Below are 16,852 nucleotides of genomic sequence, written 5' to 3' on the forward strand. Positions count from 1 at the left end.
CTGTCCTTTTAAAGTGTATTGATTTTGAGCTAACAGCTGAACTGTCTTAGTTAGGTCTTCATTGCAGTGAAGAGGCACCGTGACCACAGCAGCTCTTACAAAGGAAACATTTAATGGTGGTGGCTCATTATAGTTCAGAGGTTCAGTCCATCACGGTGAGGAGTGTGGAGACATACAGGCAGGCATGGTGCTGGAGAAGTAGCCCAGTGTAAAGACTACACTTCCTTCAACAGGGCCACACCTCCTAATAGTGCCACTCCCTATGAGCTTGCAGGAGTGGGGGGTGGGGGTGGGGGGGTACATTCAAACGACCACAGACTCTAAGTTTTTCATCCATGCTATCGACAGCACATTCTCTCTCTCTCTCTCTCTCTCTCTCTCTCTCTCTCTCTCTCTCTCACAGGTGAACAGTGAACTTGATTAACTTTTAACATACTATTCTGCAGCATTTTAATTTAATAATGTATTTTGAATTTATTTTTACTTGCATAAATAGCTCTACTTCATCTTTTAGACAGTTGCCTTTTAACAATGCAAGTTTTTTATATTCTCCCCCCATGAGCCAAAATATTTATTTATTCATTTCTTGGGTTTAAATTATTCTTTGGTGACACCCTTGACCTGAGATTCTTTATCATAACTTCTAAGCCTTGCACAGATGCAGCCAACCACTCTCCTTGGCTGTTTCTCTGCACCCATGGATCAGAGGCCTACCCATTCTCCTGGTTCCTTGTCTTCAGCCTTCATTGTGCTACTTTGGTGCTCAGCACGAAGTTCCCCCACCGACTTGACATACACAGGCCCATCCCTATTGGATGCAAGCACACAAAGATGGGCTTGGCGCTTGTCTAAGACAGCATCACATATGCCACATGCTAGGCTGTTGCGGATGAGGGTGATCTTCAGCACTTCTTGAAAAACAGCATTAACGTCCCTTACCCCTACAGCAGCAAAGCCTTCCTTGGCCATGGCGGTAGATTATGAGCCTTGGCGGTGACAGGGAAAAGATGCTTTTCTATTGTAAAAAAACAGTGTCTTAGCCATGCATGGTGGCACATGCCTTTAATCCTAGCACTTTGGGAGACAGAGACAAGTGGATCTCTGTGGATTCAAAGATTGGTCTACATAGTGAGTTCTAGGATAGACAGGACTATGAAGAGAGACACTTTCTCAAAAAAGGAAAAAAATCACTTTCTTAAAATGTTTTTCAGAATAACATAGAGTAAAATATTGCCGCTGTGAGGACCAACCTCCAGGAGCTCTGGGTTTGAGGGGAGTCTACAGAGTTGGCAGACCATCAACCAACTTGACTTTTCTATCCGAGAGAGTAAAACATAATTCTCTGGGGCCAGTGGAAAGGGGAACTCTCTCTCTCTCTCTCTCTCTCTCTCTCTCTCTCTCTCTCTCTCTCTCAAAGCTATCAAAGCTAACAAAAACATCTCAGCCTACCCTAAGTCATATTTAAAGCTTTGATTTAACTATGATGCATTCTGAAACCTGTGAACACATCTCTCAACATTAAGATTAAAAGAAGTCGAGCTAGCTGGGCTTCTGTGACTCGGCTGTTTCTCTTCACCTTTAATCTAAGCTACAGTCTATAAGGCTCCTTAGGGGAAACTCCTGTGATCTAGGTGTGTGACACTTCTTTGTTTTATTTTTTATCCTCTGCAGCCTCTGCTTTATCTTGCTTTTCCCTGTATTAGTTTTTCCATTAAGCTAACCTCTATTATAATCCCTTACTATATTTATTAAAGACAATGAATCATCAAAATCTTATTTAAACTAAACTACTATTGGATAAAATCATTGCTTCATTGTGTTAAACAGTACAACTTAGGAGGAAATCATTTTCATAATAATCCACAGGTAAAAATGCCCAGTAGAACAGGATATTTTCAAGAGATAATCACATTACATGAAGGGCAGAGGCGATCTTCCCATGTCCATTCACACCGTGTCAGATACCAGAGAAAAACGGCACTGGCAGACACGTAAGGCATACGAGCAGCAAGGGACATTCTGGGGCCGAGGCTCACCCACCAGATTCACCCATCAGAGCTTTCCTTCCTGGTGGGCCGACCCCCTGAGGTCAATTGCCATTTGGTGCTCTCCTTTGACATGGCCACTGGTAATAAAAAATATACAAAGTTCTCAAATGACTGCAGAGTCTGCCTTGATCTTGTCCCTGCCCCCACTTCATCCGTGTCACGGCAGTGTCACTGTCTAGAAGACGTCTTCCAGCCGAAATTCTTGAATCACCCCTTGCACAACATGAACTGGTCCTCTCCCTTTCCCTGTTGACCAAGGTTACTGTCCTGCCTGGTTCTGCAGTCATTCAGTCCCAAAGAAATACACAGAGGTCTACATCAATCATAAACTAGTTGGCCTATTAGCTCAGGCTTCTTATTAATTAATTCTTACATCTTAACCCATAATTCTTGTTTGTCTTAGCCACGTGGCTTGGTACCTTTCATCAGTGAGGCATTTGCATCTGCGTCCTCTATGTCTGGGTGACGACTGAAGACTGAGCTTTCCATGTCCCAGAATTCTCCTGTTTTCCTTGCCCCGCCTCTACTTCCTGCCTGGCTACTAGCCAATCAGCATTTTATTAAAATAATACAAGATAAAAGACATCGACCCACAGCAATTCCCTTTTGGTAATGCATTACCAGTTGGAGGGAAATATTACTGTGAACTCTGTAGGTAGTTTTTATTGCTTTTTAATTCTGCCACATATATAGGTACTGCAATAACCAATGTGTGTTTCATTTTGCATGTCTTAAAGTTAATATAGAGTCATAATGTATCTCTTACTGTGCCTTGCTTTTAGGACTCAGTCATGTTTCTGGGATGTACTTGAGTTGGAAGCTAGGTCTGTAGTTTATTGGTTTCCATTACATGAATAAACCACAGTTAATTCATCTTCCTCTCTGTTTAACTGAGGCTCCTTTCTTTCTATCTTTCTTTCTATCCCATTTGTTCCTGTTTAGCTTCTTATTTTGGGGATTTTTTTTTTTCTTCCTTGACCAGACTCTGGCCTTCCTACCTTATTCACTCAACCAAAGTTTAGCCAGTATCTTTCCACAGAATTCTTTGATGAAGTCCATTTTCCCTGCTAGGGACTGTCATAGAATTGATTAAACCAAACAGAAAGTTTATTAACTGAAGCCTTAGGCTAGATGCCCAACTCTAGGCTGAAGAAAATGGATGAAAGCAATTGTAAAAATGTTTGAAAAGGTTTAACCAAAATGGCCATTTAGGTATTTTATCCCTCTTTCCCGATGCTGATGTGAGCTTTAGATTTAAACAGAGGAAGAGTTTGGGGAGTGGGTAAGAGGCATGCATGATTAATAGTGCTGGTCAGGCTCTGATTTGGTAGAACCACAGTCTGTTTCTATAAGATAACCTTGAAGGAGTCTTTATTGCTTGTATGGACAATCTGGTTCCCAAAGATGATGCTCCTGTTTGGGGGTGTTCATCACATGAGACCATCTGTGGGCAAGGCTCTCTTATTCTTGCAATCAGGGTGTCTTCAGTTTTACAGGAGTGACTGGTGCCCTTTCTCATATTTGGAATAGGGTGTTGCAAAAGCTAATAGTCAGCTACTTCAGTTATTCTTAACTTATAAAAACAAATGTTTTATTTAAATATCAACTGTAAGGCAGTTAAGGTGACCTCTAAAAACATGAACTTAACCCTGTTGATAAAGATTATATATTTAAAAGTATGAAATTAGGCATCATTTTTTTTTGAAAAGTTACAGAAGAATGCTGTATCAAGTGTCTACATCTGGATAGGGGAGGTGGGCATTACTTAGATGTTAAAAATGTATTGTCATGAGGGTTTTAAATTTTTCATCTTTTTGCAATACATTTAATTCAGTTAATTATTGATCTTCACAGCTACAAAACATATAGTCCTGTGCCACTTTAACTGTGGTCAGCGGTGATAGATGCCCAGATGCCCCACTACTATGTTCTCAGCTGCCAGGACTTACACACGATCTCTACTGTAATGCAGCCCAATAGTCTTGTACAGTGGTTTGCTGTAAGTTCATGCTTGCTCTCTGCTTATTAGGCTGGTCAGATGGGAAGCCCCACCTGCTAGGATACTGCCATTCCTTGAGTGGAGTCTTTAGCTGTATCTGCCGGTCAACCCACTTTGGTATTTTCTTCCATAGTTTCAGTGGACACAAGACAAACCAAGACCAAAAGTGGACCAAGCTCCAAGGACATTCTCTGCTTCTCCAGTAATAGAGCTGGAAACAAACTCCAGACATATTATTCCCTAAATAGCATCAGAGTTACTGGCTTTCAACCACTGGTGGTGGGAATCCTGGTGCTCAGACTCCGCCCTACTTCCTGACTCGTGAGTGAAACGCACACCCACCCTCTGATCCGCTCTTTTTTTCTTTTTTCCTATGAACCTAAGAAGCTAAATTTCCTCAATCCACTGTGCTTAGATTAGCTTGTGCTCATTCTAGGACTTCCAAACAAATGTTTTAATGGATGGAATTCTGAAAGCACAACCATTATTCTGAGACTAACGAGATCCAGATATGTGGTCCTTTTGGTGGGCTAAAATGTGCTTCTGTGGGTGAGTAGGGATGGTGGCTCCTATGTAAGCTAGTCCTGACAGTAAAGAACGTCTGTCCAGGATGCTAGACCACCTCCAGGGAATCGTAGGTAACAGTAGGAGCCTTTGAGGTGACCCAGGCCACAGGACCCAAGTCTTGGAAATCTTGGGGCAGAGCAAGAGCTGAGAGTAGGGCCCGAGGGTTCCTAGCTCCAAGGGTCCCAGCAGCCCAGAGGTCGGTACTATTTGGACTACGGGGGCATTGGTGGCCAAGGACTGGGTATAGGAGATAGGGAGGTCGGGGCTTAGTCCTGTGTGAAGGCAGACAGGCTACCATTTTCTGGAGAAATTGCCTGGAGGAATGGGGTGTCTCTCAACATCTCAGCTTTGGTGAATCTTTAGGCTGCCACGGCGTGGTGCAAGGGACCATAGATCCGCTTTTTAAAGCGGGGGAGCTGTGGGAGGTGGGGCCAGATCCGGGTTAGTGGGCGTGGTCTGGGCGGGGCTGAGCGCTGGCACTTAAGGCAAGCCAAGGCTAGGCCATGTGCTTCCGGAGTCGCCTGCAAACAAGAGAGGGAACTTCGTGGCTCTTGGCCTGCACAGCGCAACGATGTCCGAGGCATCCGCCAGAAGCTTGGGGAAAGGTGAGGCTGTCCGCGGCGGTCAGGCTCCGGGGACCCGGGATGTCCGGGATGTCCCGGATCTCCGTCCATCTGGGCCGTGACCACCTCCTCTCTCCTTCAGGAAGCGCTCCTCCCGGTCCGGTCCCGGAGGGTCAGATCCGCGTCTACAGCATGAGGTTTTGCCCCTACGCTGAGAGGACGCGTTTGGTCCTGAAGGCCAAGGGAATCCGGTGAGAAGGAGGGGGACGACTCCCTAGCCGCTGCCCAGGGCTGGTGGCGGGCTTGGCCACCTCGCCCCAGACCCTCAGAATGGTGGTTTGTGTTCAGCCTTTTGTAGGAGACTTAAGTATCGCCCCACCTCCACCCCCTTTTATTTTTCAATGGGAGAATAGCCGCGGACTCCAGGGCTCTAGGTCAGCCAGTCTGTTTAAGCATTCCACGGCTTGGAAAAGCAGTTTCTTCAGTGAAGTTAGTGGTTTGCACACGATCGCTAAACACTGTAGAGGGTGTCTCAGCTCTGGTCCCGGGATTCTTGATCTACTGAGCTTCGCCTTCACCTAGAGGCAAAGGTCACAACTTGACCTGACAAGCAGAGTTCTGAGTCAAACTTCGTGTGCACCGCATAGCTCTAAAAGCCTCTTTGTAAAACCTTATTATTGAAACTAACAGTAATTGACCTACAGGTCATCTATAATTGATGAGTCACTTGACTTTTCTCTGAGAATAATTATTCTGCTGTTTGGAAGACCTCGATTAAGAAAAAATTCACGGATACAGTTGAAGATTGTAAACTAATTTTAGTCCATAAAGAGAACTGGCTAGACAGGTAACACTTTTCCCTAAATGATAAGATGTATCCTAAAGAAGTATTTTAAAATTAACTCTCATTTCATAGCAATTTTGATTTCATTTGGATGAGAGAGCATGGTTTTGGACACATAGGAAATATTTTCACTAGTATTTACCTAGTGCAAATTTTTCTGCGTTACTCAGAACTTTACCAATTGAAAACTAAAAGGTATTTGCTGCCCACATGGGATGGGAAAGCCCAAGTTCAGGGCACAATGCCTTGTCTTAATGTGTTTCCCGCTGAAACTCTACGTGGAAAAGAATTGCATTTCTCACCAGCTGATTTCCCAAAGCAAATTTGAAATTATTTTACCATAACGGAGGAGAGGAAGGCTCTTATTGGGGCAGGTGATACCTTCAGATAGTGCATATAACTATGTTCCAGGATTGATTTGAGCCCCAGGAAACTTTCTGGAGCAGTAACATCTTACACAGACCACATCTGTTGCATGTTCTCTGTAAGGAGCATCCTCCATCCTGTGAGCACAGGCGTGGCTAAGAATACTGGCATTCATTCGTGTGTTCTTAGTCTTTACATCCCAGGACCCGCCTTTTATTTTCAAAGTGTAAGCCTCAGAGATGAGCATTGTTCTGTGGCAGAGCGTTTTGGTTTTCCCTTAGCAGCTGGTATGTATGTTCATTATTCTGTCAGCACATGTACTTTTTAACACACACACGTGCACACATACACTTGCAGGCACACACACGCATGCTTGCGCGCGCACACACACAGACACAATGAACCTTTTTACATGCATGCATGCGAGCTTACTTCAGTGTTCACATTGAGTATTTGTTTTTGAGAAGGATTATGTAGTTAAATCCATAAACTAAATCTGCTCAGTTGTGGGCGAGGAAACAGGAAATCAGAGGTGTCGGGATATCTAACTTTTGAGTGATTTGTCCTTCTGGACACTGCACCTGATTTGAGTTGTACAGACATTGCTTTAAGGCTCATAACACTTTCTTCTCTTATAGTCTCTGCGAGATACAGGGTGTAAATTACAATCTGGATTTAGCCTGGCTCCAGTGGACTCTTTTTTTATTGTTTTGTACAAATTTTAAAAATTATTTTTCATGTGTGTGTGTGTGCATATGTGTGTGTGTAAGAGAGAGAGAGACAGAGACAGAGAGAGAGAGACAGAGAGCATATGAGTTTATGTGCACCATGTGCTTGTGGGAGCCCACAGAGCAAAAGAGGGCATTGGATCTCTGGGAACTGGGGTTCAGACAGTTGTAAACACTGTTATGGAAATCCAAATCCTTAACCACCGGGCCACCTCTCCAGCCCCATACTCTTTATGATTTTTATGATTTTATGATCTTTATGATCTTTATGATTTTTATGATTTTTAACCCCCCCTTTTTGAAAACACATGTGGATTTAATCTGATACATTTTATGAGATGTTTAGGATTTTAAAAAAATACCATTGTAAGGATTTCAAAATTTATCTTAACAAAATGAATTGTTGAATCAATTCAACTCATTTTGAACCGAATCAAAAGGAAATGAGTTTTTATCAGACTGAGTCTAGTATACTGAGTGGGTATGAGCACAATCCAGTTAGTTGCCTCCTATCAAGATCTAGAAGACACCAGCATCCCCGTGTTCATTGCAACACTGTTCACAACAGTGGGACCCAATGGCCATGGACAGATGAGCAGATAAAGATGCTTTGTAAGTAAGTAGTGTCTCACCCTGAGATAGAGCTTCTCTGTGCGGCTTTGGAGCCTGTCCGGGAACTCACTCTATAGGCCAGGCAGCTCCCAAACTCACAGAGATCCACCTGCCTCAGCCTCATGAGTGCTGGGATTGAGGCGTGCGCCACCACTACAGTGTGTGACGAAGATGGACCCTGGGGGCCTTAAGTGAAGCTAGTCAGATAAAACCAAAAGTGAGCTCTGTGTGATTCACTTGCAGGAGGGCATGGGAACCAAGTTCTCAATCTGAAGATGTGGTATGGTGACGACAAACGCAGAACTGGCTTCCTAAATCCGGGTCTCATCCGCTAAGTAGATGGGAGACCTAATCAATGCTAATTCAGGAAAACAGAAAATGCCTTGCTCTCTTCAATAGTCTTGTGTCTTCCAGGCACGAAATCATCAACATCAACCTGAAAAACAAGCCTGAGTGGTTCTTCAAGAAGAATCCGTCTGGGCTGGTGCCGGTTCTGGAGGACAGTCGGGGTCGCTTGATCTGCGAGTCCCTCATCACTTGTGAGTACCTGGATGAGGCGTACCCAGAGAAGAAGCTGCTCCCAGACGACCCTTACGAGAGAGCTTGCCAGAGGATGACCTTAGAGTTATTCTCTAAGGTACGTGTATGAAATCCCAGCTGGTGTTTTGTGTTAAGCTAAATCAGCGCTGCCCCTTCGTGATGGTTCAGGGCCCGGGGACATTAACAGAGGACTATACTCCACTGCCGTGCCCAGCCGGGCTCTGGAGCTCCGCTCCCTGCTTGCCTTTCACAGTCGGCCCTCTTGGCTCTTTCTCCTGACTCTACCGCTGACGAGTCCCCCCTCCCACCCCGTCTTGCCACATGGCCCCTCATCTCTCTCAGCTTTTGCTGGGAGTCTTCTCCCCTTCTTTTACTTAGTTTAGGAGGCCTTGTTGTATATGCTTGAACCTGCTGCCCTCCAGAAACATGTCCAGGCAGCTCAGGACTCCAGCTCTGTTCCGATAAGCTTTTCCTCGCTGAGGCTCTCTGCCCTGGTAACTGCCTGCCTTCTTGGCCTTGCGAATGTGAGCTCCATGAAGGGTGTGTGTCCATCACTGATCGCTTGCTGCTTGGAAACGTTCAGATTATTGGGTGCTCTGGGGCAGATTTCTTGTTTCACCTCTAGCCTCTTAGGTCACGTGTAAACAGATCTAACACAAAGTGCCCAGAGCTGACTTAATTGCCATGGCCAGTCTTTAGCTGCGATGATCCACTGAGGTTTCTGGGGAAAATGTGATTTTACATCTTATTTATCATCAGAGTGGATTAGTTCAAATTAGTATTTGCAGAGAGATGATGAGCAAAAGACATGAGTTTAGACACCAGGAATAGCGATTCTCTCTTACATCCAGTGAGATGAATTACTTTGGTAGTACAGTCAGGATATAAAGGAGCACTTTGTCTATAAAGAAAAATTGTTTTAAAAAATATTTAAAAGAAGGGAGATGGACAAGGAGAACATTCTGGTTTGGAGTCATCTGGCTTAGTAGAATAAAGGCAACAGAGTAGAGGAAGTGGCTGGAAATTTACATGGAATGCTGGGCGGGTGTAGAAATGAGTGCCGAGGTGGCTGGGGAAACGCTCTGTGTGCAAGAGAGCTTCTCTGCAAGCACAAGGCCTCTGGTGCAGATCCTCAGCACCCCATAAGAAGCTGGGGTGTCTGTGTGCCTGAAGCCCCTGTACTGCTGGTGTGTGTGTGTGCGTGTGTGCGTGTGTGTGTGTGTGTGTGTGGTGATGTAGGGGCAGGGGAGGGTAGTGTCACCCTGTTCTGGAGAGCTCCCTGCCCAGCCAGCCCAGGTAGTACGGCTTAAACACAAATTTCTGAACAGCAAAAGTCCCTGTCCTATGGCAGTAAGGTGACGAGTGACAGAGAAAGACACCATGTTCTGCTCTGCCTCTACATGCACATGCATGGGTGTACTGCACCCACACACTCGAGTGCATGTGACCCCTCCCCAACACACACACACACACACACACACACACACACACACAGACAGACACACGTTCTATGATTTATTTACTGACTATGCAGAAAGCAACACTATGGTTGCCCACCATTCTTCCCGTTTATCCGGAGAAAGGGCAGCCTCTGTGCCACATGCTTCTGTGCTGGAGGCCATGACTCATCACAACAGAGATGCCCTCTGGCCTGCTGGAGGGGCTTGTCATCTTCACCCCTGGGCACTTGCGAAAGAGACCCAAGCTAAGACAGTACTATGTAAAGATTGTATATTGCTGGAGGCTTGAGAAACCCAGGCCACACAAAATGCATATTTAGGGAAAGCCAAAATTGAAAGCATTGCAAAGGGAACTGACAAAATAATATTGAGCAGTTATTAAGGGACAGTATGGGTCAAAGATGGCAGTGTGGATGGAAGGGCTGTGTGCCGGTCATCAGGCCCCCAAAGGGCCAACTATGCTGACATCAATGGGAGTTCCTGAGACTGAGTGGGCGGGCTTTCCTCTCTCACAATGAGGTCATCGTGAAGAGCTGAGTATCAAAGCTCACATCCAGCCCCACTCATTAAAGCTTCGGCCACCACACCTGCCGCGTCTTCAGGGACTCAAGTCCACTTCAAATAGTGTTTTGTGGGTCTAAGAAGAACTCAGAAAACTGCTCTTCCCAGCTCCTTTTGCAGCTAGGGCCATTGCCTGTTGCCTAGGCCCTTCCTGTGCTGTTAGCTGAGATAAGGGCAGGGAGAACAAACAGGCCTGGTGTGGGCGGCTGGTGCCAGCCAAACAGGCAGCAGAGCTCCTAGTTAGAGGGGTGGTGGTGGCTGCAAGATGAAATTCTAGGGGGCAGTGGACTTTCTAGTCATCCCAGTGTGAGCAGCACCAGTGCCCATTAGTGCTCACTAGTGCTGGCAGCAGCTGACACCTCTTAGTTGGTGTAGCTCAGTGTGATTCTAGAAAGTTCCAATGGTTCCAGGGCTATTTGGTCAGTTCTAGGCTGCTTGGTGTCTATTTATGAAATTTCTGGCTCAAATTTGCCAAAGTGGTTTCCATTTCCTGCAAATTATGAAGTCCAAGCAACCTTACATCCTAGTGTAAGCAAGGTTTGTGAGCGCAGGCTGTGGTCTCTCTAAACATTGGGACTTGGCCCACACTTGTCTCTATGGCATTCTGGAGGGGTGTCAGGACTATGAGGGTCCTATTGTGTTCCAGTGTGTGTGTGTTGGGTGTCAGGACTATGAGGGTCCTATTGTGTTGGAATGAGTGTGTTGGGGGCATGACTATGGGGATCCTATTATATCTGTATGGGGGTAGGACTATCAGGGTTTTATTGTGTGTGTGTTGGAGGGCATTAGTCTCACACTGATAAACTAAAAAAAAAAAATTATTCTGCCCAGGTGCCCTCCTTGGTTTCAAGCTTTATTAGGGAGAAGAGGAAGGAAGACCATCCTGGCATAAAAGAAGAATTGAGGAAGGAATTGAGCAAGCTAGAGGAGGTACGCATTCTCTTAGCTTTCACCATAACAAGTGATAATCTCTCTCTACATTCTTCCTTCCCCCCTCCTTCAGATGCTCACCCTCACATGGCTTTCTGATAATTAGAAATTGCACCAAATGACAGTAAGTTACAACCGACTTCTGTAAGCTGTTCTATTGATGTAAATCAAAACATCTAAAAGTACCATCACTGATTTGTTCTTATCTTTATTTAATTTTTTGAGACAAGTGTTATTGTATCCCAGGCTAGCCTCAAACTCACTCTGCAGCCTCTACTGGCTCACGATCCTCCTGCCTCAGCCACCTGAGGGTTAATTACAGGCATGCATGACCACACATGGCTTATGGGCTTGAAGTATTTAGTACATCATCATTGAAGTAACAATGAAAACAATGTTACCTCATTTCCACAATGTGTCACGTGTTTTCACTTTTCCACTTGTTTACAGTCTATGTTCTTGTATTTTTTTTTTTTTTTTTTTTTTTTGGTTTTTTCGAGACAGGGTTTCCCTGTAGTTTCTAGAGCCTGTCCTGGAACTAGCTCTTGTAGACCAGGCTGGCCTCGAACTCAGAGATCCACCTGCCTCTGCCTCCCGAGTGCTGGGATTAAAGGCGTGCGCCACCACCGCCCGGCTATGTTCTTGTATTTTAAAAGATAGTTTAACCTGGTTGTAATCACACAGCAGATGTCATGCTATTGCTTTCCCTGCTGATGTTGCAGTAAACAATTCCCACTCTGAAGTCTGCCAAGAATGCAGACACCTGAGGAGGCCCAGATTTCTGTTCCTTGGGGAGAGCTGCCCTTTGGACCTTGAGATAAAACTTTCTTGATCTGCTTGTTCACACTTAGTCACAGGGTTTGCTGAGGGAAGCACAGATGCTGCCTTCAGTGGGGATGCAGCCAAGTATTTTATCACTGAGCATGGACTTTGTTCTGGTTTCTTTTTCTTTCTGAAGTTTATTTCACTATAGCTTGTTACTAATTTTTTATTTTTAAGACTTTATTTTTATTATCTTTAAATATGTGTGTGTGAGGGGAAGGGGCAGGTGGGTGCGGTCATACCTGCCTCCTTGGATCGGGAGTTAAAGGCAGTTGTGAGCCACCTGAACCAAACTCCACTTCTCTAGAAAAGCAGTACGTGCCCTTAACCTCTGAGCCATCTCTCCAGCTCTAATCTGCTAATGTTACGTGTTGAATGTTTCTGGTATCTGCTATATCTATGGAAATGTTCACGAACCCATTCCCTTTAACCTGAGGGTGCTTGCTTACTGGGCCAAGGTCACCTGATACAGCCCAGAGGAAGTAAACCAGGCCTTGGGAGGTCCACAGCAAAACTTAAACTGTCGTAATTTTTATTGAGCAATCAGATTTTTATGCCTTTGTCAGAAACAGAGTCTAATGGCAGTTGCCAGGATCAATACAGTTGTAGTTGCTAGGATATAGTGATGTTTACAGGCCAGGACACACAGTTGTCCTGTGAAGTGACCACACTTGTGTCCTTGACTACTAAGGGAACACAGAGAAAAGCAGAGCAGCCTGAACACTTCCCTGCCTGCGGGAGTGCTCGGTTTCTCAGGAAGGGAAGGACACACAGTGCCCCAGGAGCCAGGGGCTCTATCCAACCTGAAAATCCTTTGACTCATGCCTCTCAAGACGGCTAGGCCAGGCCAGGCCATGGTTCTCCTCAGTGGACTTACAGGGGATGGCATCTTGCTCAGTGGACTTTCATATGTATTCTAGACTCAGTTAATAAAGAATTTCTCTCCATGTGCACATGGGTTTGACCTACAAGTCACTATCCTGATACTTTGATTTGGGTCTGGTATCATGAATATCCTAATCTCCTAAAAATGAGTTGGGGAACTTCCCTTAGTTTTCTTGCTCCTAAAACAATTGACCAGTGCATCTTAATTTGTGCCTGCTGTACTGGGCAGTTCAGTTTCTTTAATTCGTTGTGGGGTTTTATATTTGTTCTTAAATCAGTTTTTGCTAATTCCTGGCTTTCTGGGGACAGCAGGGAGGCTGGAAAGGTGCTGTCCACATTCTTCAGGCTCATATGTTAGTGGTGAGAAGACAAATGCTCAGACGTCAACAGTCTACCCACGCTGCCTGAGATCACACAGCCCCCCAGGAAGACCGCAGAGGTCATTTGTAGTGGGACAGTCTACCCACGCTGTCTGAGATCACACAGCCCCCCAGGAAGACTGCAGAGGTCATTTGTAGTGGGACAGTCTACCCACGCTGTCTGAGATCACACAGCCCCCCAGGAAGACTGCAGAGGTCATTTGTAGTGGGCAAATTGGTTTGGTTCTGGTCTTTAAAATTCTTTGACTGTGTCACATATGAAGATAATGAGTTTCAGTCACATGCACCCTACCTTCCTACATCAGGTACAGGTTTAATCAACCAAGTAATATTCTCAATTTCCCTCTTCGGTGAAACCCTAGTATCAACTCAGCTGCTTAAACTTCAGGAACATCCCATTTGAATTAAGTGCTACTCAAATAATTGCCACCTGTTAATACTTAATTCTATCTATTACTGGGATATTTTAACTATTTTTAACTAAAAATTTATATTCAGAGAACCACCCAATACATAAAAGAACAGCTTGACAACATTTTAAAAAATAAACACATTATAGTACCAGCCTCTATACTAACAACCAGAGATAAGTTTGGATTATTTCATACTTTGCACAAATGCAGCTATACAATGTGCATGCCGTCATAGCTTCTTACACTCTGCTTTAGTGTTTTAAGAGTCATCTACGCTGTGTCCTTTCCATTTGCTGTCCAGTGTTCTAAGGTTTGACAGTAGCAAAAATTCTTTACTGCACTCTGGAGAGGCAGCAAAGCTCACAGGTGAGCTATTCCTAACAGTGCTACAGTGAACATCAGTGTTGGGGTCTCTGTGACCACCAGGACTGGCAGCGTAACAGTCTGCATGAGGCAAGAAGGAAATCTGGCTCAGCATGCCTCAGGAGCTGGTGTTCGTTTAAACTTCCAGGCAGTTAATTTTAGGCATATTTAAGTACAGTACAACCTTCGTACACAGAGGCACAGTGTCATTGAAATGCTTCTCAAAGTGCACGTCCATAAGCCGGGCTGTAGAGAAAGGTGACGTGTATTACCTTTCTGGCCTAGGGGAGGACCTGGTGTAGTCTTGGTCATACAGATAGTGTAGAGGTCATCTGCGCTATCAGCCACCTCTGGTCCTGGATTTGGGAGCTTGAGGTAGCCCTTGGCCATATGATAACACAAAGGTCACCTAGACTATCAGCCACCTCCAGTTGTGGCAGTGGGAGTTTTTGGGGAGCCAGGTCAGATAGCAGGGAGGTTACCTAGGGTATTAGCTCCACTCCCGGCCTTCTGACCAGAACAGGTTATACATCTCTTCCTTTGAAAAGACAACCCTGCCTGTTTAACATTCCTGGTTTCCCTAGTGCTACCTGTGAGTGCAGAAGGAGCGGCGGGGCTGTGTCCCACCACCCGGCTAGCTTTACCCAAAGTAATTATATGGAAACTGTATTCTTTTAAAGCATTGTTTGGCCCATAGTTTTAGCCTCTTATTGGCTATTTTTCATATATTTCTTTAACCCATATTTAGTAATCCGTGTAGCATCATGAGGTATGTCTTATCAGGAGAGATCTTAACCTGTGTCCATCTCGGAGAGGGGAAGCATGGCGACTACATATGGCGGCTGCCTGAAGCGTCTCCTCTCTCTTTTTCATAATTTTGTTCTGTCTACTCCGCCTACCTAATTTTCTGTCTCTTAAAGGGCCAAGGCAGTTTCTTTATTAATAAATAAAAATAACATATAGACACTCCTCCATTATGTGAGTGTTAGGACCTTTGTGTTCCCAACATATGTATACTACAGTGGTTCTCAACCTGTGGGTCATGATCCCCTTGGGGGTCCAACAACCCTTTCACAGGGGTCGCCTAAGACCATCAGAAAATAGATATTCACATTAAGATTCATAACCGTAGCAAAATTACAGTTACAAAGTAACAATGAAAATAATTTTATGGTCGGGGTTACCACATCATGAGGAGCTGTTTTAAGGGGTCACAGCAATAGGGAGGTTGAAACCATGGCACACTATCTATTTAGGTTTCCTATTAGAATGTCTGGGTTACAGGGAAGCTTTAGTCATATAAAAACCCAACTTGACTCTATCAGGATAAAAGGGACTTGGACATGCTCTACCTAATCTGCCTCTGTTGTTTCTGATGATGAATTTTCTGGTTGCACAAATAAACTTGTTTTATCTTCTTAACTTTCAGGCTTTGACTAATCGGAAGTCAGCCTTCTTTGGTGGGGATTCTCTCTCTATGGTTGATTATCTTATGTGGCCTTGGTTTCAACGGCTGGAAGGACTGGAACTCAATGAGTAAGACATTTGAATATTTTGTGCATAATTTGGGATGAGAGTTGTAATACTATATATGGAATTTTCTGAACTAAGGTAAATATTTAATGTCACTGGCATGATGAGAACCAGCAGAGAGGAAAGTCCTGGGTGTACAGAACCTGTCAGGCTACCTGTTCATCGTCATCCTCAGACCCCAGGGAGCAGGAGGCATCTACCTGTAGAACATTTAAAATTTACCCTCTGCTGGTTAAAAATCCACAGGGTGTAGACTTCTTTTTAAGAGTTGACCACTTCTTACTTTCCATCTACTCTAAAGATTTCCATACTGCTTTTCTAAGCTCCTGCTTTGTGTTTGACAGTTGGCCACACTGGCTTACTTCTGCATCTTAGAAATAACAGCTATCTGGGGCGACCTCTTCTCACATTTCATATAGACAATTGGCATTTACCACTTAGCTGTCAATCTCACTCTGAAGTTCTATATCTGGACAAGTCTCTCACTCTTGTCTTGGCTTCCTCTTCTATGAAACAAAGACCCCACGATAGCCCTCAAATCTAAAGTTCCTGCTGGCATTTTAGGTGTTCTCAAATATATATTTTAAAAGTTTAGGGGGATAAGCTGCAGTGGTAATTTGGGGTTCTGGGATGCCCACCTGCTTCATCTAGCTCACATCTCTTATCTTGTCTTCCCACAGGTGTCTAGCCCACACTCCAAACCTTAAGCTCTGGATGGCAGCCATGAAGAAAGACCCCATAGTATCATCTGACTTAATTGATGCCAAGACCCTTCGTGGTTTCATAAATCTCTACCTACAGGACAGCCACGAGGCCTGTGACTATGGGCTCTGAAGGGCATGAGTCCTTGATGAATGATATTTTCCTTTATTAATATGAATGACAAGCTTTCATTTAGCCCAGTATTCTCCCTGACTCATTTCTTACTGATTTGACCTTATGGCCTAATTGGGTTTTCTCCAGGCCCCTCTACTGCTGTATTTCTATTTTTAGAATAATTCAGTTCTAATGGTCCTAACACTCTTCACTGAAAATCCCCAAACCATCATCTCTAGTTTGAACTCCTGTTTTCAAAAAAAGTCAATTTTTTGATTATTTCTAAATTAAAAACTGTGATTTCCCATTATTTCCATCATTAATTCTCTTATTCTTATTGTGACCCTTGAATACTAAATCCAAACAGCGTCAAATCAGCGTGACTGGGTAGACGCCTCCTCGAGTTCCCAGCTTCTAATTTC

The 16,852-nt window shown here is 44.5% G+C and overlaps 1 protein-coding gene across 1 annotated transcript; it reads left to right on the forward strand.

The window, feature by feature from the left end:
- Positions 1 to 5,079: 5,079 nt before the first annotated feature.
- On the forward strand, positions 5,080 to 16,740 carry Gsto1 (glutathione S-transferase omega 1). The gene is made up of 6 exons (XM_038323870.1): positions 5,080 to 5,219; positions 5,320 to 5,428; positions 8,142 to 8,364; positions 11,120 to 11,218; positions 15,511 to 15,617; positions 16,295 to 16,740. The coding sequence occupies exons 1-6, from the start codon at positions 5,186 to 5,188 to the stop codon at positions 16,446 to 16,448; spliced, it is 726 nt and encodes a 241-aa protein (XP_038179798.1). The 5' UTR covers positions 5,080 to 5,185; the 3' UTR covers positions 16,449 to 16,740.
- Positions 16,741 to 16,852: the final 112 nt, after the last annotated feature.

Source organism: Arvicola amphibius, chromosome 1 (genome assembly GCF_903992535.2).
Source record: "Arvicola amphibius chromosome 1, mArvAmp1.2, whole genome shotgun sequence".
Lineage (NCBI taxonomy): Eukaryota > Metazoa > Chordata > Mammalia > Rodentia > Cricetidae > Arvicola > Arvicola amphibius.